We start from the raw sequence: 21,712 nt of genomic DNA, 5'->3' as shown, positions 1-21,712 counted from the left end.
CCAGAAAAGCTGACCTTTTATTAATGATTCACAGGTAGAGGCCAATTGTAAGCCAATTGTTAGGGTAATATCTTTTAGAGATGTGAATCGGATTCCGGTTCCGATTCACATTGTGGTTTTTTTTTTCGTCCGGCCCGATCGCGGTTTTGTTTATCGGCTGCGCCTGAGCCAATAAACAAAAAACCCACCCCGACCTTTTAAAACTAATCCCTTAGCTTCCCCCACCCTCTCGACCCCCCAAAAAACATTTTACAGGTACCTGGTGGTCCAGTGGGGGTCCCGGGACCGATCTCCCACTCTCGGGCCGTCGGCTGCCACTAATAAATTGGCGCCGATGGCCTTTGCCCTTACCATGTGACAGGGTATCCGTGCCATTGGCCGGCCCCTGTCACATAGAGGGAGCACTGGATGGCCGGCGCCATCTTTAAAAATGGCACGGGCCATCCAGTGCTCCTACCATGTGACAGGGGCCGGCCAATGGCACGGATACCCTGTCACATGGTAAGGGCAAAGGGCCATCGGCGCCATTTTGATTAATAGCAACCGATGGCCCAAGAGCGGGAGATCACTCCCGGGACCTCCACTGGACCACCAGGTACCTGTAAAACGTTTTTGGGGGGATCGGGAGGGTGGGGGAAGCTAAGGGATTAGTTTTAAAGGGTCGGGGTAGGTTTAGGGGTTATTTTTGAGTGCCGTTTTTCCCGCCCTCCCCCAAAATGATAAGAGAACCCCCATGAACAATATCATGGGGTTTTCTTATCGTTTTGGGGGAGCCCCCAATTTCTGATGATTTTGAAAATATCGTACGATATTTTCATTTGTCGAAGCCCGATTCACATCCCTAATATCTTTCATCTGTGTAAACTTGGAGCTTCCACAGCACAAGGGTTGAATACTTATGCAAGCAGTATTTTTCAGTTTTTAACTTTATGTTACAAAAAATGCAGAGAAATAATGAATTGAGACTTTGAAATTTTACTTAAGAGCATATTGGTTTGCAATAAGCATACTGTGGAACAATCTATGTATGTGTCATTTGTAATCCACACAAATCTGCTGTTTTTAGCAGGTGAAATAGTTTTGCAAGCCATATATATTTTATTTAGCCGAACTGAGTGGAGGCATTCAAAGCAGGTGCAAACATCTGCAAGAACTTCACATCCATAGCAATTTTCAAAGAAAAAGTATGCCCAAATGTTAGCTTTGAAAATTAGGTGCAAGGGCTGTGGGTACAAAATGCCAGCAGACTTTGCACCTAGGCAGACAGTTTAAAAATTGCTCCCCAATAATTATGTCTAATCTCAAGCAGTCTGACCAATATAAATTCTTACTCCAGGGCTCAGATGGAAGGCGAACATGGAAGATCCAGGGGCAACGAATCATAATTTCAGAGCAAGGAGATCTGCTTCAAATGGAATCAACCACGGTTCGAAGGCAGAAGAAGAAACAGAGAGACAAAAAAGCCTGATAATTTCAGAAGAAAAGTTTGGAGGTGCAGAAGTAAAACACAATCTTGTTGACACCAGGCACCATATGCATATTACCTGTTCTCCATGCCCAACTGCTGCCACATCATCGGTGACCACTACAATGACAGGCACTATAACAAGTACAACCACAACTGCTAAAACTACTGAAGCAACAACTCCTTCTATGACTGAAACAAAAAGTACAGACATTGCCTCTGCCACTACCGCCCAGGAAACAAAAATAACAACCATACACGCCACTGCTCAGGCACCACCCATCACATCCTCCACCATAATGACTCATCCACAAACATCCATAACCATCAGTTCCAACATCACTGCTCAACCTTTAACAAGCAGAAGCACTGCTTCCAGCACCACCACACAGGTACCAATGAACACAACCAGACCCTCCACAACCATTGCTCTAGAATCAACTACTAAAAGGGTGGACTCCATCAGCACCACTCAGGCACTAACAAACGCAGTCAACACCTCGATCACCACTGCTCAAGTAAAAACAGCCATAACTATCTTCTTCACCACAAGTGATTATCACCCAAAGACAATAACATATGCAGATACAACAAATCAGGAATCAAGCAACAAAACTACAGCCTCCAAAACCACCACACAGGCATCAACTACGAAAAATATGGACTCCAACATCACTGCAGAGGCACCAATGACCAAAAGTGCCACAACCACTGACTACACCACCACTTTTCAGGCTGAATCAATTACAATCACTGAATCAAGCACGTTAGCTCTGTCAGCCTTCACCACTTCAACGACTACTGATCAAGCTCCACCCAACACAACACCCTCCTCTACTACCACTATTCAGTCATCAACAACTACGTTCAACTCCACATCTCAGACAAGTATTAACACAACCACATACTTCACCACTAACATTCAGACACCCACATCTAGAAATACCTTCTCCACCACTACTATTCAAGAATCAACTACACCAATCAAAAAATCTACCACCTATATCCCAGTTTCAACCACCACAACTTATGCTTCCTCGACAAAAGCTCAAGTATCAGCCACCACGATCAGAGACTCCAATTCCACCATTCAGGCACCAAGCACCACAACAATGGACCAAACCATCACCGTTGAGGCACCAAAGACCACCACCACTGAGTACAATAACACTGTTCAGGCTATAACCAGCCCAAGCAGTACTTACACCACTACTTCTCAGGCTCTATCCACATCAATCAATGCAGCAGCCACCTCTGCTCAGATAACAGCAACCAGCTCCACTACCACCACTCAGGCTTCAATCACCATAGCCACCATCTCAACTACCTACACTAAGAAACCAACAAGCGTAATCACCTCCTCCAGTACCCGTGCTCATGTACCAACCACTGCAATCACTGATTCTACCAGCACTCATAAGGTTTTAACGATTACACCCACTACTTACACCAACACTGCTAAGGTTCCAACCACTACAAGCATCTCATCTACCATAAGCACACAGAAACAGACTACAACCATTGAACCCACCACAACCAATCTGGTTCTAACCAACACAACTACTGCCTCTACCACCATCATGGTCCCCACCAGAACATCTCTGGTACCAACCATAATAACAACAGCCTCTACCACAAGCAGTGTGGTACCATCTACCACATTTACTGCCTCCACTACCACTACTCAAACACTAACAAACACAACTTTGAACTCTGCTACCATCACAGAGAGTCTGAGAACGAAACCTACAACAGACACCACCAGAGGTGAATCACCTTCCACAATAACCAATATCCCCACAAATACAGTATTTGCAACTGCCACAACAGTCCCTGCCTCCAACATCATCTCTCAGGAAACTACAAAAGTAACCATTCTACCAACGATTACAATTCAAACTCCAAATACCACATCCACTACTTTGAGTGCATTCACTCAGGCACCAAAAACCACAATCTATTTCTTCAGTTCCACCACCCAGGAATCAACCAATAAAATAACTTCATCTAACATAATAGTTCAGGAACCAACAACCACAACAATTTCTTCTACCACAACTACTCACACACCAATTACTAGAGTCACCACTGCTATCTCCAGTGCAGGGGGACCAACCTCCACATTGATCTCCCCGATCACCACAGTTCATGCCCTTACCTCCGCAATAACTCCCTCCAACACCATCTCCCATGCACCAGGCACCACAGGCGCTGTCCCTACCACTTTTACTCCATTACCTACAAACAAAACATTCATTTCAAGCACCACCTCTCAGGCACTTGCATCCACAAACAATACTTCTATCACCATTCCTCTGGCTCCAACGACTATAACCTATGCATACACAACAACCAGTCACACATCAACTAAATCTATTGATCGATTATCATTCACCACAACTACAACCTCCTCCACTACCATTCATGTACCAACTACCACAACAACTGAATCCACCACTGCTGATGAGGCACAAATGACCAAAACTGCCACAACCACTGACTACACCACCACTCTTCAGGCTGAGTCAATTACAAACACTGAATCAAGCACGTTAGCTCTGTCAGCCATCACCACTCCAATCACTACTGATCAAGCTCCACCCAACACAACAACCTGCTCTACTACCACTACTCAGTCATCAACGACTACGTTCAACTCCACATCTCACGCAAGTATTAACACAGCTACATACTTCACCACTAACATTCAGACACCCACATCTAGTAATACCTTCTCCACCACTACTATTCAAGAATCAACTACACCAATCAAAAAATCTACCACCTATATCCCAGTTTCAACCACCACAACTTATGCTTCCTCGACAACAGCTCAAGCATCAGCCACCACGATCAGAGACTCCAATTCCACCATTCAGGCACCAAGCACCACAACAATGGACCAAACCATCACTGTTGAGGCACCAAAGACCACCACCACTGAGTACAAAAACACTGTTCAGGCTATAACCAGCCCAAGCAATACTTACACCAGTACTTCTCAGGCTCTATCCACATCAATCAATGCAGCAGCCACCTCTGCTCAGATAACAGCAACCAGCTCCACTACCACCACTCAGGCTTCAATCACCATAGCCACCATCTCAACTACCTACACTAAGAAACCAACAAGCATAATCACCTCCTACAGTACCCGTGCTCATGTACCAACCACTGCAATCACTGATTCCACCAGCACTCATAAGGATTTAACGATTACACCCACTACTTACACCAACACTGCTAAGGTTCCAACCACTACAAGCATCTTCTCTACCATAAGCACACAGAAACAGACTACAACCATTGAACCCACCGCAACCAATCTGGTTCTAACCAACACAACTACTGCCTCTACCACCATCATGGTCCTCACCAGAACATCTCTGGTACCAACCATAATAACAACAGCCTCTGCAATCACTGATTCCACCAGCACTCATAAGGATTTAACGATTACACCCACTACTTACACCAACACTGCTAAGGTTCCAACCACTACAAGCATCTTCTCTACCATAAGCACACAGAAACAGACTACAACCATTGAACCCACCACAACCAATCTGGTTCTAACCAACACAACTACTGCCTCTACCACCATCATGGTCCCCACCAGAACATCTCTGGTACCAACCATAATAACAACAGCCTCTACCACAAGCAGTGTGGTACCATCTACCACATTTACTGCCTCCACTACCACTACTCAAACACTAACAAACACAACTTTGAACTCTGCTACCATCACAGAGAGTCTGAGAACGAAACCTACAACAGACACCACCAGAGGTGAATCACCTTCCACAATAACCAATATCCCCACAAATACAGTATTTGTAACTGCCACAACAGTCCCTGCCTCCAACATCACCTCTCAGGAAACTACAAAAGTAACCATTCTACCAACGATTACAATTCAAACTCCAAATACCACATCCACTACTTTGAGTGCATTCACTCAGGCACCAAAAACCACAATCATTTTCTTCAGTTCCACCACCCAGGAATCAACCAATAAAATAACTTCATCTAACATAATAGTTCAGGAACCAACAACCACAACAATTTCTTCTACCACAACTACTCACACACCAATTACTAGAGTCACCACTGCTATCTCCAGTGCAGGGGGACCAACCTCCACATTGATCTCCCCGATCACCACAGTTCATGCCCTTACCTCCGCAATAACTCCCTCCAACACCATCTCCCATGCACCAGGCACCACAGGCACTGCCCCTACCACTTTCACTCCATTACCTACAAACAAAACATTCATTTCAAGCACCACCTCTCAGGCACTTGCATCCACAAACAATACTTCTATCACCATTCCTCTGGCTCCAACGACTATAACCTATGCATACCCAACAACTAGTCACACATCAACTAAATCTATTGATTGGGTATCATTCACCACAACCACAGCCTCCTCCACTACCATTCACGTACCAACTACCACAACAACTGAATCCACCACTGCTGATGAGGCACAAATGACCAAAACTGCCACAACCACTGACTACACCACCACTCTTCAGGCTGAGTCAATTACAACCACTGAATCAAGCACCTTAGCTCTGTCAGCCATCACTTCAACCACTACTGATCAAGCTCCACCCAACACAACAACCTCCTCTACTACCACTACTCAGTCATCAACGACCAGCCCAAGCAGTACTTACACCACTACTTCTCAGGCTCTATCCACATCAATCAATGCAGCAGCTACCTCTGCTCAGATAACAGCAACCAGCTCCACTACCACCACTCAGGCTTCAATCACCATAGCCACCATCTCAACTACCTACACTAAGAAACCAACAAACATAATCACCTCCTCCAGTACCCTTGCTCATGTACCAACCACTACAATCACCGATTCCACCAGCACTCCTAAGGTTTCAATGATTACACCCACTACTTACACCAACACTGCTAAGGTTCCAACCACTACAAGCATCTTCTCTACCATAAGCACACAGAACCAGACTACAACCATTGAATCCACCACAACCAATCTGGTTCTAAGCAACACAACTACTGCCTCTACCACCATCATGGTCCCCAACAGAACATCTCTGGTACCAACCATAATAACAACAGCCTCTACCACAAGCAGTGTGGTACCATCTACCACATTTACTGCCTCCACTACCACTACTCAAACACTAACAAACACAACTTTGAACTCTGCTACCATCACAGAGAGTCTGAGAACCAAACCTGAAACAGACACCACCAGAGGTGAATCACCTTCCACAATAACCAATATCCCCACAAACACAGTATTTGTAACTGCCACAACAGTCCCTGCCTCCAACACCATCTCTCAGGAAACTACAAAAGTAACCATTCTACCAACGATTACAATTCAAACTCCAAATACCATATCCACTACTCTGAGTGCATTCACTCAGGCACCAAAAACCACAATCATTTTCTTCAATTCCACCACCCAGGAATCAACCAATAAAATAACTTCGTCTAACATAATAGTTCAGGAAGCAACAACCACAACAATTTCTTCTAGCACAACTACTCAAGCACCAATTACCAGAGACACCTCAGCTATCTCCAGTGCAGGGGGATCAACCTCCACATTGATCCCCCCAATCACCACAGTTCATGCCCTTACCTCCGCAATAACTCCCTCCAACACCACTTCTCATACACCAGGCACCACAGGCGCTGCCTCTACCACATTCACTCCATTACCTACAAACAAAACATTCATTTCCAGCACCACCTCTCTGGCACTTGCATCCACAACCAATACTTCTATCACCATTCCTCTGGCTCCAACGACTATAACCTATGCATACACAACAACCAGTCACACATCAACTAAATCTATTGATCGATTATCATTCACCACAACTACAACCTCCTCCACTACCATTCATGTACCAACTACCACAACAACTGAATCCACCACTGCTGATGAGGCACAAATGACCAAAACTGCCACAACCACTGACTACACCACCACTCTTCAGGCTGAGTCAATTACAAACACTGAATCAAGCACGTTAGCTCTGTCAGCCATCACCACTCCAATCACTACTGATCAAGCTCCACCCAACACAACAACCTGCTCTACTACCACTACTCAGTCATCAACAACTACGTTCAACTCCACATCTCACGCAAGTATTAACACAGCTACATACTTCACCACTAACATTCAGACACCCACATCTAGTAATACCTTCTCCACCACTACTATTCAAGAATCAACTACACCAATCAAAAAATCTACCACCTATATCCCAGTTTCAACCACCACAACTTATGCTTCCTCGACAACAGCTCAAGTATCAGCCACCACGATCAGAGACTCCAATTCCACCATTCAGGCACCAAGCACCACAACAATGGACCAAACCATCACCGTTGAGGCACCAAAGACCACCACCACTGAGTACAATAACACTGTTCAGGCTATAACCAGCCCAAGCAGTACTTACACCACTACTTCTCAGGCTCTATCCACATCAATCAATGCAGCAGCCACCTCTGCTCAGATAACAGCAACCAGCTCCACTACCACCACTCAGGCTTCAATCACCATAGCCACCATCTCAACTACCTACACTAAGAAACCAACAAGCATAATCACCTCCTACAGTACCCGTGCTCATGTACCAACCACTGCAATCACTGATTCCACCAGCACTCATAAGGATTTAACGATTACACCCACTACTTACACCAACACTGCTAAGGTTCCAACCACTACAAGCATCTTCTCTACCATAAGCACACAGAAACAGACTACAACCATTGAACCCACCGCAACCAATCTGGTTCTAACCAACACAACTACTGCCTCTACCACCATCATGGTCCCCACCAGAACATCTCTGGTACCAACCATAATAACAACAGCCTCTACCACAAGCAGTGTGGTACCATCTACCACATTTACTGCCTCACTACCACTACTCAAACACTAACAAACACAACTTTGAACTCTGCTACCATCACAGAGAGTCTGAGAACCAAACCTACAACAGACACCACCAGAGGTGAATCACCTTCCACAATAACCAATATCCCCACAAACACAGTATTTGTAACTGCCACAACAGTCCCTGCCTCCAACACCATCTCTCAGGAAACTACAAAAGTAACCATTCTACCAACGATTACAATTCAAACTCCAAATACCACATCCACTACTTTGAGTGCATTCACTCAGGCACCAAAAACCACAATCATTTTCTTCAGTTCCACCACCCAGGAATCAACCAATAAAATAACTTCATCTAACATAATAGTTCAGGAACCAACAACCACAACAATTTCTTCTACCACAACTACTCACACACCAATTACTAGAGTCACCACTGCTATCTCCAGTGCAGGGGGACCAACCTCCACATTGATCTCCCCGATCACCACAGTTCATGCCCTTACCTCCGCAATAACTCCCTCCAACACCATCTCCCATGCACCAGGCACCACAGGCACTGCCCCTACCACTTTCACTCCATTACCTACAAACAAAACATTCATTTCAAGCACCACCTCTCAGGCACTTGCATCCACAAACAATACTTCTATCACCATTCCTCTGGCTCCAACGACTATAACCTATGCATACCCAACAACTAGTCACACATCAACTAAATCTATTGATCGGGTATCATTCACCACAACTACAGCCTCCTCCACTACCATTCACGTACCAACTACCACAACAACTGAATCCACCACTGCTGATGAGGCACAAATGACCAAAACTGCCACAACCACTGACTACACCACCACTCTTCAGGCTGAGTCAATTACAACCACTGAATCAAGCACGTTAGCTCTGTCAGCCATCACCACTCCAACCACTACTGATCAAGCTCCACCCAACACAACAACCTCCTCTACTACCACTACTCAGTCATCAACGACTACGTTCAACTCCACATCTCACGCAAGTATTAACACAGCCACATACTTCACCACTAACATTCAGACACCCACATCTAGTAATACCTTCTCCACCACTACTATTCAGGAATCAACTACAACAATCAAACAATCTACCACCTATATCCCAGTTTCAACCACCACAACTTATGCTTCCTCGACAACAGCTCAAGCATCAGCCACCACGATCAGAGACTCCAATTCCACCATTCAGGCACCAAGCACCACAACAATGGACCAAACCATCACCGTTGAGGCACCAAAGACCACCACCACTGAGTACAAAAACACTGTTCAGGCTATAACCAGCCCAAGCAGTACTTACACCAGTACTTCTCAGGCTCTATCCACATCAATCAATGCAGCAGCCACCTCTGCTCAGATAACAGCAACCAGCTCCACTACCACCACTCAGGCTTCAATCACCATAGCCACCATCTCAACTACCTACACTAAGAAACCAACAAGCATAATCACCTCCTACAGTACCCGTGCTCATGTACCAACCACTGCAATCACTGATTCCACCAGCACTCATAAGGATTTAACGATTACACCCACTACTTACACCAACACTGCTAAGGTTCCAACCACTACAAGCATCTTCTCTACCATAAGCACACAGAAACAGACTACAACCATTGAACCCACCGCAACCAATCTGGTTCTAACCAACACAACTACTGCCTCTACCACCATCATGGTCCCCACCAGAACATCTCTGGTACCAACCATAATAACAACAGCCTCTGCAATCACTGATTCCACCAGCACTCATAAGGATTTAACGATTACACCCACTACTTACACCAACACTGCTAAGGTTCCAACCACTACAAGCATCTTCTCTACCATAAGCACACAGAAACAGACTACAACCATTGAACCCACCGCAACCAATCTGGTTCTAACCAACACAACTACTGCCTCTACCACCATCATGGTCCCCACCAGAACATCTCTGGTACCAACCATAATAACAACAGCCTCTACCACAAGCAGTGTGGTACCATCTACCACATTTACTGCCTCCACTACCACTACTCAAACACTAACAAACACAACTTTGAACTCTGCTACCATCACAGAGAGTCTGAGAACGAAACCTGCAACAGACACCACCAGAGGTGAATCACCTTCCACAATAACCAATATCCCCACAAATACAGTATTTGTAACTGCCACAACAGTCCCTGCCTCCAACATCACCTCTCAGGAAACTACAAAAGTAACCATTCTACCAACGATTACAATTCAAACTCCAAATACCACATCCACTACTTTGAGTGCATTCACTCAGGCACCAAAAACCACAATCATTTTCTTCAGTTCCACCACCCAGGAATCAACCAATAAAATAACTTCATCTAACATAATAGTTCAGGAACCAACAACCACAACAATTTCTTCTACCACAACTACTCACACACCAATTACTAGAGTCACCACTGCTATCTCCAGTGCAGGGGGACCAACCTCCACATTGAACTCCCCGATCACCACAGTTCATGCCCTTACCTCCGCAATAACTCCCTCCAACACCATCTCCCATGCACCAGGCACCACAGGCACTGCCCCTACCACTTTCACTCCATTACCTACAAACAAAACATTCATTTCAAGCACCACCTCTCAGGCACTTGCATCCACAAACAATACTTCTATCACCATTCCTCTGGCTCCAACGACTATAACCTATGCATACTCAACAACTAGTCACACATCAACTAAATCTATTGATCGGGTATCATTCACCACAACCACAGCCTCCTCCACTACCATTCACGTACCAACTACCACAACAACTGAATCCACCACTGCTGATGAGGCACAAATGACCAAAACTGCCACAACCACTGACTACACCACCACTCTTCAGGCTGAGTCAATTACAACCACTGAATCAAGCACCTTAGCTCTGTCAGCCATCACTTCAACCACTACTGATCAAGCTCCACCCAACACAACAACCTCCTCTACTACCACTACTCAGTCATCAACGACCAGCCCAAGCAGTACTTACACCACTACTTCTCAGGCTCTATCCACATCAATCAATGCAGCAGCTACCTCTGCTCAGATAACAGCAACCAGCTCCACTACCACCACTCAGGCTTCAATCACCATAGCCACCATCTCAACTACCTACACTAAGAAACCAACAAACATAATCACCTCCTCCAGTACCCTTGCTCATGTACCAACCACTACAATCACCGATTCCACCAGCACTCCTAAGGTTTCAATGATTACACCCACTACTTACACCAACACTGCTAAGGTTCCAACCACTACAAGCATCTTCTCTACCATAAGCACACAGAACCAGACTACAACCATTGAATCCACCACAACCAATCTGGTTCTAACCAACACAACTACTGCCTCTACCACCATCATGGTCCCCAACAGAACATCTCTGGTACCAACCATAATAACAACAGCCTCTACCACAAGCAGTGTGGTACCATCTACCACATTTACTGCCTCCACTACCACTACTCAAACACTAACAAATACAACTTTGAACTCTGCTACCATCACAGAGAGTCTGAGAACCAAACCTACAACAGACACCACCAGAGGTGAATCACCTTCCACAATAACCAATATCCCCACAAACACAGTATTTGTAACTGCCACAACAGTCCCTGCCTCCAACACCATCTCTCAGGAAACTACAAAAGTAACCATTCTACCAACGATTACAATTCAAACTCCAAATACCATATCCACTACTCTAAGTGCATTCACTCAGGCACCAAAAACCACAATCATTTTCTTCAGTTCCACCACCCAGGAATCAACCAATAAAATAACTTCATCTAACATAATAGTTCAGGAAGCAACAACCACAACAATTTCTTCTAGCACATCTACTCAAGCACCAATTACCAGAGACACCTCAGCTTTCTCCAGTGCAGGGGGATCAACCTCCACATTGATCTCCCCGATCACCACAGTTCATGCCCTTACCTCTGCAATAACTCCCTCCAACACCACTTCTCATGCACCAGGCACCACAGGCGCCGCCCCTACCACATTCACTCCATTACCTACAAACAAAACATTCATTTCCAGCACCACCTCTCAGGCACTTGCATCCACAACCAATACTTCTATCACCATTCCTCTGGCTCCAACGACAATAACCTATGCATACACAACAACCAGTCACACATCAACTAAATCTATTGATCGGTTATCATTCACCACAATTACAGCCTCCTCCACTACCATTCATGTATCAACTACCTCAACAACTGAATCCACCACTGCTGATGAGGCACAAATGAGCAAAACTGCCACAACCACTGACTACACCACCACTCTTCGGGCTGAGTCAATTACAAACACTGAATCAAGCACGTTAGCTCTGTCAGCCATCACCACTCCAATCACTACTGATCAAGCTCCACCCAACACAACAACCTCCTCTACTACCACTACTCAGTCATCAACGACTACGTTCAACTCCACATCTCACGCAAGTATTAACACAGCCACATACTTCACCACTAACATTCAGACACCCACATCTAGTAATACCTTCTCCACCACTACTATTCAGGAATCAACTACAACAATCAAACAATCTACCAACTATAACCCAGTTTCAACCACCATAAATTATGCTTCCTCCATAACAGCTCAAGTATCAGCCACCACGATCAGAGTCTCCAATTCCACCATTCGGGCACCAAGCACCACAACAATGGACCGAACCATCACCGTTGAGGAACCAGAGACCACCACCACCCAGGACAATAACACTGTTCAGGCTATAACCACCCCAAGCATTACTTACACCACTATTTCTCAGGCTCCATCCACATCAATCAATGCAGCAGCCACCTCTGCTCAGATAACAGCAACCAGCTCCACTACCACCACTCAGGCTTCAATCACCATAGCCACCATCTCAACTACCTACACTAAGAAACCAACAAACATAATCACCTCCTCCAGTACCCTTGCTCATGTACCAACCACTACAATCACCGATTCCACCAGCACTCCTAAGGTTTCAATGATTACACCCACTACTTACACCAACACTGCTAAGGTTCCAACCACTACAAGCATCTCCTCTACCATAAGCACACAGAACCAGACTACAACCATTGAACCCACCACAACCAATCTGGTTCTAACCAACACAACTACTGCCTCTACCACCATCATGGTCCCCACCAGAACATCTCTGGTACCAACCATAATAACAACAGCCTCTACCACAAGCAGTGTGGTACCATCTACCAAATTTACTGCCTTTACTACCACTACTCAAACACTAACAAACACAACTTTGAACTCTGCTACCATCACAGAGAGTCTGAGAACCAAACCTACAACAGACACCACCAGAGGTGAATCACCTTCCACAATAACCAATATCCCCACAAACACAGTATTTGTAACTGCCACAACAGTCCCTGTCTCCAACACCATCTCTCAGGAAACTACAAGCGTAACCATTCTCCCAACGATTACAATTCAAACTCCAAATACCATATCCACTACTCTGAGTGCATTCACTCAGGCACCAAAAACCACAATCATTTTCTTCAGTTCCACCACCCAGGAATCAACCAATAAAATGACTTCGTCTAACATAATAGTTCAGGAAGCAACAACCACAACAATTTCTTCTAGCACAACTACTCAAGCACCAATTACCAGAGACACCTCAGCTATCTCCAGTGCAGGGGGATCAACCTCCACATTGATCCCCCCAAGCACCACAATTCATGACCTTTCCTCCGCAATAACTCCCTCCAACACCATCTCCCATGCACCAGGCAGCACAGGCGCTGCCCCTACCAGAGCCACATACTTCACCACTAACATTCAGACACCCACATCTAGTAATACCTTCTCCACCACTACTATTCAGGAATCAACTACAACAATCAAACAATCTACCAACTATATCCCAGTTTCAACCACCATAAATTATGCTTCCTCCATAACAGCTCAAGTATCAGCCACCACGATCAGAGTCTCCAATTCCACCATTCGGGCACCAAGCACCACAACAATGGACCGAACCATCACCATTGAGGAACCAGAGACCACCACCACCCAGGACAGTAACACTGTACCAACCACTACAATCACTGATTCCACCAGCACTCCTAAGGTTTTAACGATTACACCCACTACTTACACCAACACTGCTAAGGTTCCAACCACTACAAGCATCTTCTCTACCATAAGCACACAGAAACAGACTACAACCATTGAACCCACCACAACCAATCTGGTTCTAACCAACACAACTACTGCCTCTACCACCATTATGGTCCCCACCAGAACATCTCTGGTACCATCCATAATAACAACAGCCTCTACCACAAGCAGTGTGGTACCATCTACCACATTTACTGCCTCTACTACCACTACTCAAACACTAACAAACACAACTTTGAACTCTGCTACCATCACAGAGAGTCTGAGAACCAAAATTACAACAGACACCACCAGAGGTGATTCACCTTCCACAATAACCAATATCTCCTCAAACACATTATTTGTAACTGCCACAACAGTCCCTGCCTCCAACACCATCTCTCAGGAATCTACAAAAGTAACTATTCTCCCAACAATTACAATTCAAACTCCAAATACCATATCCACTACACTGAGTGCATTCACTCAGGCACCAAAAACCACAATCATTTTCTTCAGTTCCACCGCCCAGGAATCAAGCAATAAAATAACTTCCTCTAATGTAATAGTTCTGGAACCAACAACCACAACAGTATCTTCTACCACAACTACTCAAACACCAATTACCAGAGCCACCTCAACTATCTCCAATGCAGGGGGACCATCCTCCACATTGATCTCCCCGATCACAACGACCATAACCTATGCACACACAACAACCAGTCACACATCAACTAAACCAATTGATCAGGTATCATTGACCACAACCACAGTCTCCTCCACTACCATTCAGGTGCCAACTACTAAAATAACTGAATCCACCACTGCTGATGAGGCACAAATGACCAAAACTGTCACAACCACTGACTATACCACCACTCTTCAAGCTGAATCAATTACAATCACTGAATCAAGCACCTTAGATGTATCAGGCATCACCACTTCAACCACTGCTGATCAGGCTCCACCCCATACAACAACCTTGTCTACTATCACCTCTCTGGCAAGCACTAACACAGCCACATACCTCACCACTATCATTCAGTCACCTACATCCAGTAATACCTTCTCCACCACTACTATTCAGGAGCCAACTACAACAATCAAACAATCTACCATCTATATCCCAGTTTCAACCGCCACAAATTATGCTTCCTCCACAACAGCTCAAGTATCAGCCACGACTACTAGAGTCTCCAATTCCACAATTTGGGCACCAAGCACCACAACAATGGACCAAACCATCACCGTTGAGGCACCAAAGATCACCACCACCGAGTATAATAACACTGTTCAGACTATAACTACCCCAAGCATTATTTACACCAGTAGGAATTTATACACCACTTTGCCTGCTGAGAAACCATTTACTTCTAGTACCACAGAGATATCTACAAGCTCCATGATTTCTACCACTATTACTACATATACTTCCACTATGTCTATCACTATGACTCAGAATCTTTTGGTCACCACCACACACTGGTGGGATTTCTCCACCACCTGCCCTCCATGTGAGACAGAAGCACCAGGGACAGAAGCTGGCAGCACCATCATGATGTCTACAGTGAACAGCACTGCTGTGAGATCCACACGTACCATCCCATGGACAATCACTGCTACAGTAACGAAAGTGACGAACACCACTTCACAACCTTTTATAAGTACTTTTACTAATAGTATAAGTACTGCAGAGTCACCAACTACTTCTTTGGTGATCACTACAAAAGTCCCCATTAAAACCACAAAGCCCTTTATGTCCTCTCTATCATCAATCACCCCAACCTTTGTTTCTCCCACCACCAATCAGGCACCAGTCACCACAACGTTTACTTCCACCACCTCCACTCAAGCAACAACTATCTCATCTACTGCCGCCTCCACCACCACCACCAACTCTCAGACACCAACCACTACAACTATGTCCCCCACCACCACTACCCAAGCACCATCCACCTCATCTACTGTCTCCACCACCACCACCTCTCAGACACCAACCACTACAACTATGTCACCCACCACCACTACACAAGCACCATCCACCTCATCTACTGTCTCCACCACCACCACCTCTCAGGCCCCAACTACTACAACTATGTCCCCCACCACCACTACCAAGGCACCATCCACCTCATCTACTGCCTCCACCACCACCACCTCTCAGGCACCAACTACTACAACTACTTCCCCCACCACCACTACCAAGGCACCATCCACCACAATCATCGTATCCACCATGATCACTAAGGCACCAACTACCACAGCCACCTCACCAGGTAAGTTCCATTTTCCTTACTTATCTATATTTAGTTGCATAGGATATCATTAAGGGTCAGCAAAGATAGGGATTTAGTTTAATACACTGCCATGCTTATCTACTTTGGGGTAGATTTTTAAACAGCGCGAATAGGCCTACTTTTGTTTGCGCTCCAGGCGCAAACAAAAGTACGCTGGATTTTAGTAGATACGCGCGGAGCCGCTCGTATCTGCTAAAAACCTGGATCGGCGCGCACAAGGCTATCGATTTTGTATAGCCGGCCGCCCGGGCCGTAGCCACGCCCCCGTACCCGCCCCCAAAACGCTGCCAACATGCCCCCGAAACGCCGCAACGACCGGGCCCGCCCCCGACACGCCCCCCTCGGAGAACCCCGGGACTTACGCGAGTCCCGGGGCTCTGCGCGCACCGGTAGGCCTATGTAAAATAGGCTCACCGGCGCGCAGGGCCCTGCTCGCCTAAATCCGCCCGGTTTTGGGCGGATTTAGGCGAGCAGGGCTCTGAAAATCCGCCCCTTTGTGTTTAATGACAGTTGCCAATTTTAGATGTATGGGCACTTATGGACCATCAGGCTCATCAATATCAAGCCAACACTATCACATTTAGTAATAAATATTTGTCAATTTTATTTTTATCAAGTTACACTGAATTGGGAGTAAACTTTAGGTAGCATCAGAATGAGAAAAGCTGAAGAAGCATCTTTTCAAGTTTGTTATGAAGAATTGATCTTTGACCCTTTCTACTAATTTAGGGCTTGATCCACCGGAGGTATGGACCTCCACTAGGTGTATAGCAAATAAATATCAGGTTTGCCCAATTTTTTGCTGTTGGAAAAGGAGATACGTGTCTTCTTTTTCACGTTTTTTAAATACTAAAATAGTTATTCAGAGATCTGGGGCCAGATTTAAGCTTTCGGGAGAATCTGGGCAATAAAAGGGTCAGTTTTTAGTTGCTTAAAGGCAACTTTTAATAGAGATGAGTGCACAAATAGGGGCGGATTTTCAGAGCCCTGCTCGCTTAAATTCGCCCAAAACCGGGCGGACTTAGGCGAGCAGGGCCCTGCGCACCGGTGAGCCTATTTTACATAGGCCTACCGGCGCGCGCAGAGCCCCGGGACTCGCGTAAGTCCCGGGGTTCTCCGAGGGGGGCGTGTCGGGGGCGGGCCCGGTCGTCGCGGCGTTTTGGGGGCGTGTCGGCAGCGTTTTGGGGGCGGGTACGGGGGCGTGGCTACGGCCCGGGGCGGTCCGTGGGCGTGGCCGCGCCCTCCGTACCCGCCCCCAGGTCGCAGCCCGGCGCGCAGGAGGCCCGCTTGCGCGCGGGGATTTACTTCTCCCTCCGGGAGGCGTAAATCCCTGGAGAAAGGTAAGGGGGAGGTGTAGACAGGGCCGGGCGGGTGGGTTAGGTAGAGGAAGGGAGGGGAAGGTGAGGGGAGGGCGTTAGAGGATTCCCTCCAAGGCTGCTCCGATTTCGGAGCGGCCTTGGAGGGAACGGGGGTAGGCTGCGCGGCTCGGCGCGCACCGGCTATACAAAATCGATAGCCTTGCGCGCGCCGATCCAGGTTTTTAGCAGATACGCACGGCTCCGCGCGTATCTGCTAAAATCCAGCGTACTTTTGTTTGCGCCTGGAGCGCAAACAAAAGTAGGCCTATTCGCGCTGTTTAAAAATCTACCCCATAGTGCATATTCGTGAAAGCGCTATTTTATAAATCCCATACATACACATGCAAGTAATGGTGCGTGAATAAATATGCTCATGTAAAAGAGTGGCAGGTGAGGGGCGTTCCTGGGTGGGCTAATATTTACAAGCTTAGAGGTAGGTTTTCAAAACTAGCACGCACGTGTCCATATGTGCGCACTACTCAGCGCACACACATGGACCCGCAATTTTATAACATGAGCGCACCGGTGCGTGTATGTTATAAAATTGGGGGTCAGCGCATGCAAGGGGGTCCACATTTGTGCAACCTGCGTGCGCCGGTGCCCATGGCCTTCCCCAGTTCCCTCCCAGTCTACTTCAATTTAGAAGCGGCCTGGGAGTGAACTTCCCTACCCCCTGTTCTAACCTTCCTACCCCTTCCCCTAACCTTCCTGCCCCCTAGCCATATCCTAACCCCCCCAAATCCTTATATTACCTGTTGCAACTGCTTTGAGCAGGCGCAGGTTACACACACCAGCATCCTTTCGGCACGCGATCCCCCGGCACAGCGGTAAATAGCCGCTGTGCCAGGGGCCTCTAGCCCAACCCCGCCCCTCCCCCAGACTGCCCCATCCTGCCCCCTCCCCGCCCCTTTCCTAAGGCCTCAGGACTTACACGCGTCCCAGGACTTTACGCTCGTGTCCGGGCCTTTGAAAATAGGCCTGGCTCGCGTAAGTTTTTTTAAAATCTGGCCCATAAGTTGCTATTTTCTAACAAGTGAAAGTAGCACAAGTACAACTGTTACCTGTGCATAATTATACCTGCTAATTATCTGGTGTAAGTCAGAATAAAACTCTTTATAGCCATATATTGAAAGGGTGAGGGGTCTGGATAAACTGGGGAGAGTTCAGGTTGAAGTACCGGGGGGGGGGGGGGGGGGGGGTGTCTTGATGACCTAGATATAGACTGGGCAAACTGGTGTACCAAGTGGTAAAACTGGTAATTTCCTTTACTTGCGTGTGTTATAAAACTGGATGATTTAAACACGTAAAAGCTGATAAAAACTAAGGAAATTACGCGAATTACATTTTCTCATGTAAATGGTTAAAATTAGGAGCACAAACATGTGCACATAGCATATGTCCACTACTTATCCAGATAATTTTTTACTTATCCAGCTAAGTGGTTCCACTTATCCAATTAAGTCTTAAAAAGCACTATGTAGCCGGATAAGTAAGATAGCCGGATAAGTCTTCAAATGCTGATTATCCATCTATCTTACTTATCTGACTATTTAGCTCTTTTCTTTTACTTATCCGGTTATCTTACATAACTCTACTTAGCCAGATATTTGTCACCACTTAGTCAGATAAGTCATCATTTATGTGAGTGTGTTTAAAATGCATTACATACCACGTATTTTTTGATATGCGAGCATGTTGTTGGGTAGACTTATGGCTATTTTGTGAGCACAATATAAAATGCATGTGCATGTGTGCGTGTGTCCATATACCTGCATATATAGGTATGCTCATGCATGTTTTAAAGTTACCATCCCTGAGGCTGTGTCTGGGTAAAAGCACCTGCACTAACTTTGTCCAGGTAAGCCCAAACGCCTATTATTTATCCAGATAGAGTTACCCACTTAAATTTGTCTGGGCAACACTGAATATCAGCACTGCCAGGACAAAATGAAACTGTGCCCTGGGAATACCCCCGGTGCCATCTTTTTGTGTGCAGATAAACTTTTGCTCTGGCAATGATTTCCCTGGACAAAATTCAGCTGGGGCAGGAGGAGAGGAAGACATTTTAAACTTCAGGGTTTGTCTGGCTAACTCTTTGAATACCAACCTCTTTGTTAATATGAATATTTTTTAGTTGTTTTTAGAAGGCAAACTACTCCCACTGAAGGCTAACTAGCATAAAGAACATGCAGTAAAAGTGCCCACATATTTTGCAACCACTGTTTCTGCAGATGTCCTAGCAGAGGTAAAATGGCATGCATGCTTTTGAAAATGCACAAGTATGTGTGCAATTTTAGTCCCCTGCCCCAAACATGCAAATCCCCCATGCCTGGGATCATCTCTTTGAAGCCCAGCTAATGGAATGCTGCATGTACGTTTGGCTGGACTAAGCGAGAGCAATGTTCAGAAAGCTCATTTCATCCAGGGAAATTGCTTTGAAAATTCACCACAAAAAGCACACAGAGCTTGCACAATTTTCAAAGTGAGTCTTTGGTCAAAGTCTTAACTTCTGAAAAAGGAGGAAAATAGTTAAAAGTAAATACTGTGCAAAAAGGAAAAACATCTGCGAAAAGGTAAAACATCTGCAAAAAGGTGTTGAGATACTTTTGGCTTTAAGAGCTCTTATTTAAGAATAAGATGCAAGTCCTAAAGTGCTTTTCAAGCAAGTTCATAATAAGTGCTACTTTGATCAGAACGTAGGAGGGGAAGTACTGGGATGGTGTTCAGGCTCCCCCTCGAGCTCTGCTCCCATCCTGAATTAAATGCCACCTCAGTGAAGATTATTCCTCATTTGCAGAGTGTCAGAATGGAGGAAGCTATGACGGCATCAAATGCATCTGTCCTGCTGATTTCTATGGGCCACTCTGTGAATTTGCTTATGATACCATCACTGTGGGTAAGAAACTGAAATTTATAAATATATATAGTGTAACTGACCCAATGCCCCAATATAGACTCTATAATGAATGGACAATGTCGTATGTTACATGTTATGTTGCAAGCCGCTCTGACTCCTTTGTGGAGGAAGGCGGCAATATAAATTGAAAATATAATGTAATGTAGTATAATGGTTTGGGGGGGGGGGGGGGGGAGTTCTTCTTCCCTCCAAGCCAGTACTGACCCAGGGTTGCAGCATTTATTTATTTTATTTACTTATTTATTTATTTAGACATTTTATATAGCATCGTTCTATGTAAAGATCACACCGGTTTACAAAAATAACATTCATAGCTATACATTAGCAACCAACCCCACTCATAAAGCAGGATACATCCTTGACCTAATTCTCAAAAGTCGCAATAACTGCGTAATCAATTCCTCTCACAGCACATTGCCCTTATCTGATCGATCACCAACTAATAAAAAACAGAAATAACCCTCCTCACCACACAGTGACCAAACTCACATAATAACCAGTCTTTCACATACAGAAAAAAAGATAGATCCGAAATACTTGAAGAAACAATTAAAAATAAAATAACTGTTCA

The 21,712-nt window shown here is 45.6% G+C and overlaps 2 protein-coding genes across 2 annotated transcripts in view; both read left to right on the top strand.

The window, feature by feature from the left end:
• Nucleotides 1–8,427, top strand: part of LOC115098470 (mucin-2-like) — a 29,859-nt gene extending 21,432 nt beyond the window's left edge. The window contains exon 2 of the mRNA XM_029614986.1: nucleotides 1,337–8,427. Within this exon, the coding sequence (XP_029470846.1) occupies nucleotides 1,337–8,427 (7,091 nt within the window). The remainder of the gene's footprint in view (nucleotides 1–1,336) is intronic.
• Nucleotides 8,417–21,712, top strand: part of LOC115096704 (mucin-2-like) — a 76,690-nt gene continuing 63,394 nt past the window's right edge. The window contains exons 1-2 of the mRNA XM_029611720.1: nucleotides 8,417–16,845; nucleotides 21,022–21,120. Of these exons, the coding sequence (XP_029467580.1) occupies nucleotides 9,207–16,845; nucleotides 21,022–21,120 (7,738 nt within the window). The 5' untranslated portion in view covers nucleotides 8,417–9,206. The remainder of the gene's footprint in view (nucleotides 16,846–21,021; nucleotides 21,121–21,712) is intronic.

The sequence above is a fragment of the Rhinatrema bivittatum genome, chromosome 1 (assembly GCF_901001135.1).
Source record: "Rhinatrema bivittatum chromosome 1, aRhiBiv1.1, whole genome shotgun sequence".
NCBI lineage: Eukaryota > Metazoa > Chordata > Amphibia > Gymnophiona > Rhinatrematidae > Rhinatrema > Rhinatrema bivittatum.
The sequence above is the reverse complement of the archived record's forward strand: the minus strand, read 5'-3'. Positions and strand labels throughout refer to the sequence as shown.